At 40.1% G+C, this 15,611-nt stretch overlaps 1 protein-coding gene across 1 annotated transcript in view; it reads left to right on the top strand.

Moving 5' to 3' along the window:
* Positions 1 to 15,611, top strand: part of cwf19l2 (CWF19 like cell cycle control factor 2) — a 38,619-nt gene that overhangs the window by 4,913 nt on the left and 18,095 nt on the right. The window contains exons 3-8 of the mRNA XM_066699296.1: positions 1,369 to 1,494; positions 5,176 to 5,283; positions 10,584 to 10,703; positions 12,022 to 12,115; positions 14,302 to 14,417; positions 14,801 to 15,528. Coding sequence (XP_066555393.1) covers positions 1,369 to 1,494; positions 5,176 to 5,283; positions 10,584 to 10,703; positions 12,022 to 12,115; positions 14,302 to 14,417; positions 14,801 to 15,528 — 1,292 coding nt within the window. The remainder of the gene's footprint in view (positions 1 to 1,368; positions 1,495 to 5,175; positions 5,284 to 10,583; positions 10,704 to 12,021; positions 12,116 to 14,301; positions 14,418 to 14,800; positions 15,529 to 15,611) is intronic.

Here is a 15,611-nt window from a genome sequence, read left to right as displayed (position 1 = left end):
AATTAAATTGAAACAACCCATTCCAGTAAGTGCAACATCTCACTTTAATAAAGCTAATCAGAGAGACATGCTGCTGCCTTGTCATATTGTAGGAAGCGGTTTAATTAAGGAACACATCGATCATGTCTCCTCACTAGGGAAGTTGTGCCAAAGTCTTTCAGTCATATTCGGCAACATAATGAGTGAAATCACACGCGCACACATGGGCACATATAGCATTGATTCATTTAAGACATTTTTGTATAGTGCAGTGAAATCGTAAAATCCTAGTGTGCTGTTTTTCCACATCAAATTGTCAAAGTGCTGTGTGTCCTTTTACCTTTAAAGTTTGTTTATTTTGTGGTCGTTTGATTTTTAAATCTGGTGCAGTCCAGCAATTTTTCATTTTTCTAGTGCACATTGTGCTTACTACAGCGGAATATAGCACATTCATAATCCACAACACAATCCACCTAAATCTGCCAACAGTACTCGTCATTTTCGTTATCTGCAGACCCAGCCAATGCACCCTGCAGACGGGGAATGGCTAGACAGAGAGTCCCGTGTGTGCCTGCCTGAGTATTGTGAAGAAATACCTAAATAATGTACTGCAGTGGTTAGATGGGTTTTTTTCAGGTCGTTTACATAACAAAGAAAAAATCATTTTTTGTTCCAACATTGTATAAATTACATTTATCCTTAATCTGCTGTTGGAATCAGGAAAGTCATTGACATATCAGGGCGACTGGGAGATTGTTGTGATTTTGAACTCTGTCCCTGTGCACCTGCAGCTGCGTCTGGGAACGCTTCTGAAGGGGAGCAGAAGGCAGTGTTGTAATGACCTCTGTTGCTGCTGGCTGCCGGGCCAAATTAACATGCGCCTTTGTGTGTTTTTAGAGGCTCGGCCATAATGAGAGCAGGAGAATGCAGGCTGGCCTTAAACCCCCTCTGACCTGCTCCAACAAAGCACAATGCAGATGGGCAGTGCGACCGTAATGCTGGCGTCTGACCCCAGCATTCATGAGGCGGGCCCCTCTGGATTGCACTGCTTCCTCACCGCTCCCGTCCACAGCTCGCCTCCCTGAGCCTGTGATTCAATCTGACAGCGCTGATTTCCCCAAGGCTCAATGACATTTCGGGGACTTTACACAGTTACTTCTTGCACTTCAAATTATGCCGTTTAGAGGAAATGAAAATGCATTGTCTAAGCAAAAAAGCAAACAATATATATAGATATTTAAATGGAGATAAGTTATGTGCAACAATTGGTCCCATGGTCACTTCTGCGTATGTCCTTAACCCGTTAACCACTGATTTTGTCTCCTGTTTCGGTGTTTTAATGTCAATGCAAGTAGTTCTACTTTCCAATTGAGTTCTGCTATTTCACAGGAGCATTCAGGCACGACCAAGAAGAAGAAAGAGAAGAAGTCAAAAAAGAGTAAAAAGGAAAAGAAGAAAAAGGAGAAGAAGGAGAAAAAGAAGGCCCAGGCTAACAACTCCAGTGACAGCTCTGCAGTAAGTCAGCTCTCTCCTGCCGCCATGTCTGTAAAGGCCACGATACACTATGACATTTCCATGAAATCCGAATTCATGAAATCCAAATGCAGCCCAGGATTTCCTCGAAAATTTCACAGTGAATTCGCAAGAAATACAATTTTCATGCGATTTAATCTGATTTCAAGTAATATAGCAGAGTCCTATTTTCATGAAATCGCATGAAATCCCCCTGGACAAGTGTCCAATCAGAGATCAAGATGGAGTCGCATGACATCATCTACGACGTCACTGGGAACCTTGAACGGCAGATAGGAAGTTGGACAGGAAAGCCAGGGAAGTGCCAGTTTACACACTGTTTATGGCTACTGTCTCGCACACATAACTGTGGTAAATTGGCAAAAGCCATTAATTAAATATTAAATTAACATGAAATATTTTCCTTTCAGTCTTGCATTTCTTACCTCAAATTTCCGTTTCCTCAACTCACAGTCATGTATCTTATGCATGGGGTTGCTCTCTTTCACAGATCTTCTAGTGTTTTGGTGTACCTGTATTAAATATTTGCCCAGTAATTACATGAAAAGTTATACATTTATGTTTATAAATATTATTTTGTATACTGGTAAGTTAGCCTTGATTAGTCTTTGTTCACGTGTTTTTGTTTTTAAGTTGTCAAAAGCAAAATATTCGATATTTCCGTTTTGGAAAGCGTACAGTTGCTAATAATAATTACAAACCATACATTTCATAACAATAATACACACACGGCAGCTTATAACCCTGCAGTTTGTGCACAGATACTGTACTCGTGATGTAATCTCTTGTGCGATTCCCCTTTATAATTTAACACTAGAAGCGCAGGGCTGGTTACTCTGTGTTCCTGAATACACTGTGGATACCCGTTCTTGACTTTTCCTAAATATATGTATTAAATATGCCTTCGGCATTTTAGCTGCATAAACTTAAATGAAGTTCAAATCGCAATATCTACCTCATCTACAGTCTTTCATGTGCTTGAAAAACACACATGCATTCTATAGCGTGTCTTCTTACAACTGTAGTCAGATTGAGTGGACACTTGGAGTGATTATCCCGCAAATAAACATTTGTTTCATCTATGTGTTTTGACTGTGCAGTATACCCATTTAGAAAAATATAGTGCTTTGATGTAATTTATAAGTAATTTTATGTTATGTTCATATTTCCATTTACCATTCCATACACTACTCAATTTGTGCTAGTTTTATTTGATCATTATTATACTGTAGTTTTGGCTCTTGTAGTTTGAAATGTTGGTGCTTCTAGTCTTAACTGTATAATCGCCAGTCATTATAATGGACATTTTTATTTAAATCTGGTCGATAAATGATCTTTTAAGAAATATACTGTGATGACTTTGGTGTCATTTATGTTGTTGTACCTTACCGTTACATATAGTGTGCTTTCCAGATTCATGCAAACCCCTGATTCAATGTAACAAAAATAGTTTTAGCAAAGAAAAGAAAATGTTGTTTTTTGTTTGTTTCCGTTTTGTATTAATACATGCACACATGAAACAACATAAGACTATCGGTGTTAGATATCGCAACAATATTAAAGTACAAGTTTTGAACAAATATGCAAATATGTTGGACAAATATATTTTTGCAGAGTACAATACTGAAACTAGTATTGCTTTCATTAATTGCTTTTCTTGCTTTTCTCTTTCAAAACTCCAAGCTTCACCACGTAGTCTCACTCCCAAACGCCCTTTATATAGCGTGCGATTGCATCACGATTTGATCTGATTTCACCTGATGAAATCGTGCAATTTCACACATTCGGATTTCATGAAATCCAACAAAATCGAACACATTTGGATTTCATGAAATCGGATTTAATGGAAATGTCATAGTGTGTCGTCCCTGTTTGAAGGGGCCTTTTACTCTAGTTTGATTTTGCTCAATTTAGATTAGACATCAGATCAATGTGAAATCTTGTTGCTGGTTTGAATCCGGTATGTGGTGAGATCTGAGCCCCATGGTGGGGAATCCTGACCTGAGGAATGGTCTTGAATAAGTAACCAATTAGTTTTGAAATAACGGCTCTTCATATTCCAGCCCATTGCATCTCTCCACCAACTGCAGGGGATTTTTTTTTTTTTTTTATTAGCTTTCCATTTGTTTTGCTGGTCGTCATTCACTCTTCCTCACAAATAGACTGCTGCTTTTTCCTCCTGAATCCACTTCACAAAGCCTCTGCATAATCAAAGATGAAATTCTGAGGGTTTATAAATGAGGGAGGGAATAGAAATGCGTTTCTTCGCAGCGGGAGTAGTTTGTGTGGTTAAAGATCATTTGCAGAGGTGCTGTGGAAAATCAGTCTTCTTGGGGGGGCTTCACAGCGCCCTGATGAGCAGCCTGAGGGAAATGAGTTGCGCTTATCGCTCTTTTACGAAACAAATGTGTAAGGTGACTCTTTATGCTGCATCCCAGTTAGTGAGAGCATGTATAAACCATCTACAGGAATAAACTAATCCTGCTTTATAATTTTGCAAGCGCTTTACTTTCCCTCGGAACCACGTTCGAGTGACATCGGGATCCTGTCAGATGAAATGGGAACAGCAACCTGTTTGGATTTTAAAGGGAAGTCATGTCTAATAAAGATGATGACTTGATCCATCATTTTCCAATCCTGACTTCTTTATAAAGCTTTCATTTATGGCAACACAGAGCATAAACCTGTGTGGACATCTGGTGTCATAATCGCCTGCTGTTTTGTTTTATTCCTTACCTCTGTGAGTTTTAGTGTTTTATATCCTGATAACAAACCCTGTCACTGAGATGTGTGTTAATATATGCCCGGATTTGATTTTGCATCATTAGATAAAGTAGTGTGAACATTCACCCCCCCCCCCCCCAAGCAGCCAGTATTTAATAAAGTGCTGAAAGTTCACAGATAAGGTTGGTATTGTGCTCTCAGTATCAACATTGAGTCATTTTTTATTAAAACTGAACATCTTTGTGCTCCAACTACAGCATATCTTTGCATCTGGGATCATTAATATTTATGGTTTTAATATCATGGTGAAGGGGTGCCCTGCCATTTATTTGTGTGCGATATCACTGCTGGTTTGGACCTTCTGGGAAAAGACGTTCCTAATGAAGGAATTTAACTAAATTACTGAATTATCTGACAACAGTGTTGATCACGCCTTGCATCCTTTAGGGATTCAGGCTTGCAATCACATCCTGCAGCATTTAATATGAATCGGCTCCTAACTTGACAGCATTCGTCTCTGCTCTGAATGGCCTGCAGGATGGTTGTGGTGAATTTCAGCTTAATATCCCAAAGGTCAGTGCTTGATAGATTGGGGGGTCAGATTGGAAAGGCAGGTGTCAGTGCAGACACACATCCTTTATCTGTAGAGCATCTATACAGTGTACATTGTATTTAAAGAGGGTGTCACACTGACGAATGGAAAAGTTCAAATTAAAGCCGAATTGAACTTTTCCGATTATAATGCTTCATTGAATTGTGTGATCCTTGTTGGTGTTTAATAATGTCTGCTTTGATACTGTCTAGTGGAGGTTAAGCAGAGACCTGTGAAGGTGGCTGAAATCACCATTTTCTTAGAAGCACATTTGTTTTAATTGTGATGAGCTACTGAGCTGGTATGCAGAAGAAAAATGGTAAAATCAGGTTTGTCTTTGTTTTCAGGATTCGGAAGGTGATTGGGTAGAGGCCCCATCTGTTGCCAAACCACAGAAAACTGACAAATCATGGAAGATCCCAAAAGAGACACAAAATCCAGAAGACAACCGTCCGGTAAGTACAGCAGCCCGCAAAATGCTGGGATTTTCTGCCACTTTCCTTCCATTGTGTTTACTGGGCTATTGGATCTTAGCAGGGCGCCGGTTCGATTCACACTCGCTACCAAGAACAGATAGTCAAGAGGGAAAAGCAAATGATTTGTTGATCTAGGGTGTGTTTTTGCGCTATGACCAGTTCATCAGGGTATACACTCACCTAAAGGATTATTAGGAACACCATACTAATACTGTGTTTGACCCCCTTTCGCTTTCAGAACTGCCTTAATTCTACGTGGCATTGATTCAACAAGGTGCTGAAAGCATTCTTTAGAAATGTTGGCCCATATTGATAGGATAGCATCTTGCAGTTGATGGAGATTTGTGGGATGCACATCCAGGGCACGAAGCTCCCGTTCCACCACATCCCAAAGATGCTCTATTGGGTTGAGATCTGGTGACTGTGGGGGCCAGTTTAGTACAGTGAACTAATTGTCATGTTCAAGAAACCAATTTGAAATGATTCGACCTTTGTGACATGGTGCATTATCCTGCTGGAAGTAGCCATCAGAGGATGGGTACATGGTGGTCATAAAGGGATGGACATGGCCAGAAACAATGCTCAGGTAGGCTGTGGCATTTAAACGATGCCCAATTGGCACTAAGGGGCCTAAAGTGTGCCAAGAAAACATCCCCCACACCATTACACCACCACCACCAGCCTGCACAGTGGTAATAAGGCATGATGGATCCATGTTCTCATTCTGTTTACGCCAAATTCTGACTCTACCATCTGAATGTCTCAACAGAAATCGAGACTCATCAGACCAGGCAACATTTTTCCAGTCTTCAACTGTCCAATTTTGGTGAGCTTGTGCAAATTGTAGCCTCTTTTTCCTATTTGTAGTGGAGATGAGTGGTACCCGGTGGGGTCTTCTGCTGTTGTAGCCCATCCGCCTCAAGGTTGTACGTGTTGTGGCTTCACAAATGCTTTGCTGCATACCTCGGTTGTAACGAGTGGTTATTTCAGTCAAAGTTGCTCTTCTATCAGCTTGAATCAGTCTGCCCATTCTCCTCTGACCTCTAGCATCAACAAGGCATTTTCGCCCACAGGATTGCTGCATACTGGATGTTTTTCCCTTTTCACACCATTCTTTGTAAACCCTAGAAATGGTTGTGCGTGAAAATCCCAGTAACTGAGCAGATTGTGAAATACTCAGACCGGCCCGTCTGGCACCAACAACCATGCCACGCTCAAAATTGCTTAAATCACCTTTCTTTCCCATTCAGACATTCAGTTTGGAGTTCAGGAGATTGTCTTGACCAGGACCACACCCCTAAATGCATTGAAGCAACTGCCATGTGATTGGTTGGTTAGATAATTGCATTAATGAGAAATTGAACAGGTGTTCCTAATAATCCTTTAGGTGAGTGTATAGTTGTGTGTTTTTGCGGTGGTGGTCACTGGAATATCATTTGACACAGATCATTTGAGTGGACCCAGTATGAGACTCGACTCTCAGTTCATGGTCATGTAACGAAAGACATTTAGACGCATGTAGTGCTGGTCTATGTCTTTTCATCACGCACACTTCATCACGGGGTACAGTTCATCACCAGCGTCCGTTCATCACAGATTTGGATATTCATCAGCACTTTGGATAGTTCAGTTACAAACTACACACGCACACAGTCTCTTGTGATTTAGATCTAATATTCTTACCTACGATTCCAAAACAGACAAATCCAACATTGAACATTTGGTCTGTTTTTAAACTCTTTAATTTCACCCCTTTTTATCGATTAATGCATCACTCAGTGTGCAGTCAGTGTGAAGGAGGCTGTTTACATATGATCTAATATTCCAGTAATACATATTGGGAGGAATACTTACATATGAACCAGCATGTATACATAATGTGCAGTACACCAGGTGAGTTTTTTTTTGTTGTTGTATTAAATAATAATTAGTCGCGAGAGAGAGACCGGTAGGAGGGGGGGATAATAATAATAATAATAATAATAGTAATAATAAATAGAGAGGCGGGGAGGAGGGGGGAATAATAATAATAATAATAATATTGTGGCAACATTGTGTGTTAGCTGGGAATTAAGCCTGTCGCCAGCCCGACACCAATACAAAATATTTAATTCAAAAGGAAAGTTATAAACTTACTGAGCCGATCAGAGGACAGAGACGAGCTAGATCACCTCCGATTCTTCAATTGTTTATCAAAATGTGCGCATATACATAAACAAAAAAGAATAATTAACTTTTCACAAAATAAACTGTGTAAACTGGAGTATACACATATGTAGTATGCACATATGTAGGCAGACATAATATTACTGTGTATCAATGCAGAAACCGCACTTTTCAACACTACAGTGCCTTACACTGATACAAAACAATCTGCATTCGTGATCAAACAGGTGACTGATCAAGACATTGACCCAGAGACCTGGGTTTGCAACGAGTTCAAGTCTGAATTCCAAATTAAAGTTAGAAACTTACTGAGCCAAACAGGAAAGGCAGAGGAGAGCTATATCAAGTACAAATCTGCTAATAATAATAGCTACAGCTCTGGAAAAAATGTAAGAGACCAAGTTAAGTAATCGATGTTAAGTGGTCTCTTAATTTTTTCCAGAGCTGTATATATGAATGATGTGTAGAAAATCACTTGTTTCAGGAATCAACACGATTATAACTCTTTCACAATGACTAATGTTATTAAAAAGCCCAGATTGTTGGCTATATTATATTCAGTATAGCCTATTGCATAAACTACATATATGTATACTCTAAATACTCTATTTCCTTATATACAACATCAGTGTGTCAAAATGTAAAAAAAAAAATACTTAGATCCTTAAAATATGATAAAAATAAATACATAGATATATAAATGTATTTATTTTGGCACAAATTCCATTGCATATTTATTTCCTGATTTGAATATGTATATTCCTACTACATCTGCTGGTCTAAAAGTATTTTCTAAAAGCAATTTCCTGATGAATATGCAAATTGGTGATGAACTGACGCTGGTAATGAAATGAGCATGATGAAAAGACGGGCTCCCATTGCTGAACGTTTTGCTTTATAGAATAATTTAAACACCTCAAGGGCTTCTGAGATTGTGTTACGATTGTTTAAGGACGATATGGGGGCACACTATTTCTAAAATCTGTCTCCTACACTATTGATGGACTTCTCTGTTTGTAGCACATATCTCCAGTGTTTAAAAATGAGCACTCAGTCATAAAGAAACAAACAATAACTAGTGTGTGTATATGTGTATGTATATGTATATATATATATATATAAATAATATAAAAATAAACAGTTGCTGAGTTATACTTTAGGTTCGCTGCTGTTCCTCTGATAACACCCAGTGTGTCAGGCACAAGTTTTGATTTGCTAACCTTTTGCAGTATTGACTGTATTTATTGCTTTGCTACTGTTTATAAGATAGATGGGAGGTCGCCTAGTATTGATGGTGATCCAAAAATACAATGCATCAAGGATCTGTTGATCAATAACTGGCATTACTTAATAGTTCTTGTGGATGGATGTCTGGGGCACCTAATAAATGATCAGTGGCCACAGTGTTTATGGAGACCGCTTTAAACAAACTGTCCTCCCCGCGGCAAAGGCTATGTGGTTATGATTTTCCTGCTGTCGCTAGAGTTTCGCTGTGCCATTCATTACCAGGCAGCAGTTGTGCCCCGGAGAAAAGGATGTTTAATACCAAGTGTCCACTGTGTACTGCATCTTTAGGGATGCAACCAGACTATATGAAAATCTGTACATTTTCATAGATGATCAATATCAACTGGTTCCTCACTTATCCTGGATACCTCTGTGAATTTAAGTTGTACAACAGATCAACTAAGTGCATCCTTAGAGACCTTTACTTTATTGCTCTGTGAGGTTGTCTTTTGTGCCACACTGCTGTGTGAAAAGAATGCGTTCTTCCTTTACCCTGTACTTACCCTTATGCACCCTGTATGTATTTCTGCAAGCACTGCACTCTGTCTTTAGTGCTGATTGTGTAGGCATAATGTAGGGGACACTGGTTGCATTCACTCGTATGGTGAAAGGACATATCCCTGAAGCGAGAGTGCATTCTTTTTACAAATGTGTTGCCTGCTTAACAGATTGGTCTCGCAAGTATTAAAACTACTGGACTTATTCATTATCTATATTGTCAGTCTGTGCTCATGGTCCGAATGTTTCAAAGAAGCACTCATTGCCTCGGATTTCTATTGTCTACCAAGGGTGCAACTGCTTCTGTGTTCAGCTGCTATAAAGAACATATTTGATTTATTATAGAGGAGAGGAACTCTGTTTTGTTTCTACAAGGGCATATATTTCCTGCTCTCTAGCATCATAAAAACATCCAGTGGGGATGTTTAGTCTGTTCATTTTCGTAGTAATTAATGTACACAATGTGAGAATACAGCAATCAATATCTGTATTGTTAATACATTTTAATGAACAAGTAGTAATTGTGCACTGACCTAGTGAAGCCCATCCTTATTGTCTTTGTCTTTTTATGAGGTGAGAGCAGTCACAAGGTTTATATTGTAAGAAAAGTAGGCACACCAGTCTTATGAGGAACACATGGATAATGGTGCCACTGCATTTTTTACTCTCCATTCCTCTGTGATTTATACATAGTGAATGAGAAGTGAAACACTTTTCCCCAAACACTTCAGAAGCTAGAGCTTCACCCTAGTAAGGTTAAAGCTATACATGTATCCCACATTTTCTTTTCACTAAGAATAGTGTTCATTTAAAAATAAATGTATAGGTTGATATTATGTAAAATGTCTATTCTTTGTCTGTCTGCATATTGCACATTGTAGGAAATGTGATGGATTTTATTGTATGTTTATTCCCTTTACAACGATCATTATCTTGAGATTCTTCTCCCTTGTTTCAAGTTATTGTAATTGTTCCCTTTGTTTAACTTCAAGACCTAATGGGTTTGCTACAGTTTGAGTGTCACACATTTGCTCTGCTATAATGCAGCATTGTATTTAACTTTTTCTCAAGACAAATGATATGTCAGAGTTATCATTATCATCATCTTTGAGGTGGGGTAGGCAAGGGAGAAGTTAAGAGTAAAATGATAGAAGAGCTAACAATACATAAGTAATCGAGAGCATGTAATTTTGTAAATCGTTACTTTTAGTTCCACTTGAGGTTTTAAGTTGTAATCTAGCACCAGCATGGATGTCTGATACCGTGAAGTGCTACACAAGACTGCCACCATTTGTGTTTCATGATTTAATTGCTTTTGTCCTTCCCAGAGAGACGAGTGGATGACTTTTGATTTCTTGTCTATGAAAACCGTGTCGACAGCTGAGCTTCGGGCTGATAAGGAAAAGCAGAAGGAAGCAGAGAGAGACCGAGTGCAAGCAGTTGAACAGGTACGTCGAACCTACTACGTTGTTACTCTGTGAGTTATAAAAAATGCCTGGGTAAAACCTCCAGAGAAACAAAGCAGGTAAAAGACAACTGTACAGTTCCCACTCCATAGGCTTTGACTAGACACGAGTATTTCAATATCTTTTCCCCCCACATTGTTTTCATATCCTCACACGAGGCCTAAACCTGCTGAATTGTATTTTCTGGTCTAATGAAGGCCACACGAGAGAGGTTTTGTGGCGCTTCTCACTCTCTGCGTTTGTGGGTTTGCTGATTCTGTATCTTGGGAAAGGATAGCAATTGTTAGCAGTGCATTGTGATGGGGAAAAAGAAGAGATTATCATCATCTCTTATTTAGCACACAGCAAAGGGGAAAACAGAGCATCCTGTACTTTGATGAAAAATAGTATTTAATACAGGTTTAAAGGCCTGTATTCAGCTCTCAAAGGTCTTCTGCCTGAGGTTGACAAAACTAAAAATACTTGCCTGTGTTTCGCTTTGTTTTAGCATTAGTCCAGAGCCAGAGTGTCAAAGCCGATGAAAAACAGTATTTCTGAACGCCATCTGTTCAGAGGCGCTGCTGTGCATGATAGCATTAGTCACTCTCTTTTGCTTTTTCTCATCGTGCACAATGGCGGAGGAGCAGAAGTGTTGCTTTTTCAGTATCTTCAGTCTTTTCCCTGAATAAACCAAGGGCATTTATACATCTGAACAAGACGTTTCTCCAATGATGACTAATTAGACGGAAAGGGGCATCTGTCTCTGTTCAAAACAAGCAAGTTGTAAAATAATTTACCTGCTGGAACACCTTCATGGTAACCAGGGAAACCAAACTCAGAAATAGTGTAAGATGCCCATGGAGCTTGAATTGATTACTTGTGCTGTCAGTGAACTATCATTTGCTTAATTTCTTCGGGAAAACTGCTTACCCACACTCTCTTTGGATACATTTCAATTCAAATGTGAGGAAAAAGGATACGATAAAAACAAGGGAAGAAACAATAACAAGGGTACCATAAAGCTTTCTTTGACTCCTGACTTCCTTTGTTGCCAACGTCTGTTTTCATCCCTAACAGGACACACCAAATGACCAGCTGCTGTTGTTACAGTTGTCTGGTTTATCTGAACCCCACCATTCAGACATTCACGTGCCTTGACCCCTGGATCCAACGTCTGGGTGTTCTCCATGGAAAACCATTTAAAAATGGCATTCCCCTATATCTATACCCCCTTATTTATATACTGTGTAGTGGTTAAAGTAATTCAAATTAGGGCAGTTCACTCTGATTTCTCCTTTTTATCTTCATTGTGCAAATATAGGCTGGACTGCATAAAAGAGAGCTGAACCCTTTCTGGAAGAATGGAGGGACAGGACTTCCTACAGAAGACAACAGTGTAGCTGCTGTTAAAAAAGGTATTATTATCAGTATGAATTAATATGGCATATCTGAGGTCCTTCCAAAATACCTGGAGAAATACAGGATACATTTCCACATGCACCATTCTGAATTCAAAGGGTCCAGTGCTTGAAAACAGAGCTCTGTCCAAAGTTTGGAGTGGGTTTATTGGCCTACCTATACCCCAAACCCATAAAAGAAACGGTAGTGTTTTAGAATGTCAGGATAAGACATGCAGGGTTTGGTTATTTTCGTTTTGTTTTGCAAAACATTTCAGTTGGATTTGAAATTAAATCTTGACTGTCTAAAGGGTGATAGTGTAAAAATTGGGAAGTGTTGACACATTTCAGCTAGTTACAGATCTACTTTTTTTTTTTTTTGGCTAAACTTTTAAACTGAAAGGTGCTGCCAAGCTATTTATAGTTTTGCTCATCTGGAATATTTTTTAGTAGTTGTTTTGGCCCTTCTTCCTCTGCTGTCATGGACCTAACGTCCATTTAAGTGTTGTCAAGACTGCTAGTTCTTTGTGAAACTGCACGTCAGCTTCTCATTCCCTGGAAAGATGGTCTATTACTCTTTCAAGCCTTAGATCAAACTTCTCCAAATCAGAAGACCCAATGCGCCAATGTTGATTTATACTTTCAGATTGGTTTCTGATAACAGTATAATAGTCACAACATTTCAAGAGATAAAATGTGATTTACAACTAAAGATATGAAAGCATTTTTGCCTAGCATTGTGCTCTTATAATAATCACCATAATAGCTCTTACACTGTACTCTTTAAAGTAAAAGAAAATTGATTTTAACGTGCCGTCGTCTCTGTTTTCTTTTACTTTTCATTTCCATCTATTGAACATGAATGTGAATTTACAGTATTTTTATATACAGATACATTACTACTTTAACCACAGCCCCATTCTGTCCACACCAGGGGCGTTTCTAGACTGGGGTGCTGTGCTGATGGTGTTTTGTGGAATTACTTCTTCATTCTTGGATTGTTTAGTTGTATTATTTTTAGGGGGTCTGAGAGAATATACAAGGGGTGGCTGACAGTGTTTTGTCGGACTGTTTGACTATGCCGTTACTTTATAATCATATTATTTTTAGGGGGGCTGAGAGAAAATACAGGGGGGCTGAAGCTGGCAGCTATACACGCTGGGCTGAACACCCCAACACTAGTGCTGGTCCCAGAACAGCCGTCTCTCTGCTGAGACATTCACGGTTTTAATAAAAATTAAAATAAAGCTTTTCCTTCTTAAAAATGTTTTAAGCATTTCTTCAGGGCCATTTCATATTAATTAAGTTGAATTAACTTTTTTGTTAAATGCGGACGGAACAGTGGAGCACTGTGACTGGGGATTGGGAGATTAATGATTTTGAAGAACATTACTAATGTATCCCTCTAGAGGAGTCTGGCTGAAGCTAGAAAGTTATTTGTCTAGGCTTTAAATAAGCTGTGTGGTTTAAAAAATTTCTTATTTTTAATTGGTTCTTTGCTATATCAGAAAAGCCCCAATGGTACAGTGACGGTATTCAAGAACTACATTTTAAATTTGTATATATAAGCATGTATGGCTTAATGTCCTAGAAAGAAAATGTTTTTTTTTTTGTAGATTAATCTTACTGGAAAATATGTCCCCCTTTATACAGCGTTGTATGAGACTACCCATAGGACTGAAGAATTTGTCCATGTGAAATCATGACTCCCAGTGTCTTAACTGGATGCATCACAAAATGCCACGTTAACATGCAGCGCAGAATTCGATGCCTGACCTTCAGTCTTGCCTGGTAGTGAATGTTCCTGCACGAGCTAATTATATCACATTTATTGCAGCGTGATAAATTGATGGTGAGATCATTTGGTTTTTGTTATTCAATTACATTGACAAATGATTAATATGTTTAGACCACCACGAGCCATGGCTTGGGATGATGCTGTAGTAGCTGTCATTTTCAGCCACTTCTACAGGTTTGTAATGGCCGTCGGAACATACAGCCTTTTCCCGCAGTGTTCTCGACGCACCGGCGGTCGTTAGTCACATGGCTATTTCTATCATGTTGGTCAGCATTTGTATTCCACAAACAAGCTGGCCCCATCAGCTGGTTATTTAAGATGTATGCGTGTTATTAAACAAATCTATAAGAATGGGAATAAGTCCAGGTGTGTGATGCTAATTCCATGGTGTGTGTCCTGCCGTAAGCTGGAGTCGTTAATGATGGAGGTCTGAGCTGGCTCAGGAAGTCTTACCAGCGCATGCAGGAGCAGGCCGAGCGAGAGAACCGCAGCTTGGAGGATGTGGTGTCCGAGAGATATGGGGTGAGTCCACAGCCCCAGAGATTCCTTTGTTTTTGAATATATTTCTAAGACTCAGTCAGGGCATCTGCTCCCCCTCCTTATCCCTCAGACTGAGCTGCCAGGGTTACACTGTCTGACCCTGCAGGCTGGTTTCATCAATAGCAGGGCTTGTTTACCTATACTCAAGTGTAGAGTCATAAACCTTGATATACAGTCATTTTTAAATTCAATGATGCACATCCCAGTAGACTAACAAATGTACAGGCCCTAATTGTTTCTCAGTACTTCGTAACTGCACAGAAACTTATACTCTAGCCAGAATTTGAATTAACTCTAATGGAAGATAAAAATGATAATTGAAGAAGGTGCAATTTATGTGAATAAATGTTGTCCCCCACTCCCAGTCTATGGAACAGTTCCAGAAGAGGCTGGACGACGCAACCTTTCCACACAGGAGAAGAGACCGGGACATAGGGATGGAGCGGTGGAGAAAATCAGGCCCGCAGTCTTCACAGGAAGACCGTTCGTCAGCGGGCAGGTTCAGTCGTGATAAAGACGGACACCCCCACCGAGGAGACAGTGGGGGGCCCAGAGACTGGCACAGGGATAGAGTCTGGCACTTGCAGGGGGACCGGGAGCACGTCAAGCATGAGGATCACCGAATGGAGGGACAAGGTAGACGGTCTAGAGAAGAGTCTCAATCCAAACGAGAGAGCCCTCGGCTGGTGGGAAGACGTGACGAGTCCTCCTCCGCACATAGTGCCCTCAAGACCAGGTTCCTGAAGCCCACGGACGATGTGCCGGCTGGGAACTGGAGTCAGAAACCAGGCCTCTCTTCATCTCCAGCCCCCGCCAGGAACTCCATGTCATTCCGCAAGCCTGACTGTGATGACGACTGTGACGGCACCAGTCTTTTGTCTTGGAAAGAGAGCAGCTCAGATGCGCACACCAGAGAGATGGAGGTGGAAAGGGCTCCGAGAACGTCAGCATCGTCTGAGAGGGCTACTGGAAAAGACTGGAGAGACCGAGCAGAGGAGAGACCTGGAAATGCCACAGCGCAGAGGCAGCAGGCCGAACCCAGGCCGGTGCCGCACGAGTCTCCAGACGGTGTTGGCAAGGCCTCCTCTTCCAGGTGAGGAACTGGAAGCTGCGGTGGGAGGATTTAAATTTTAAAATCCCGACAGAACAGCTCTATTAGCTAATCCGAAAAATATT

Source organism: Amia ocellicauda, chromosome 3 (assembly GCF_036373705.1).
Source record: "Amia ocellicauda isolate fAmiCal2 chromosome 3, fAmiCal2.hap1, whole genome shotgun sequence".
Classification (NCBI taxonomy): Eukaryota; Metazoa; Chordata; class Actinopteri; order Amiiformes; family Amiidae; genus Amia; species Amia ocellicauda.
Note: the sequence above shows the minus strand (reverse complement) of the source record. Positions and strands in the feature narration are given on the sequence as shown.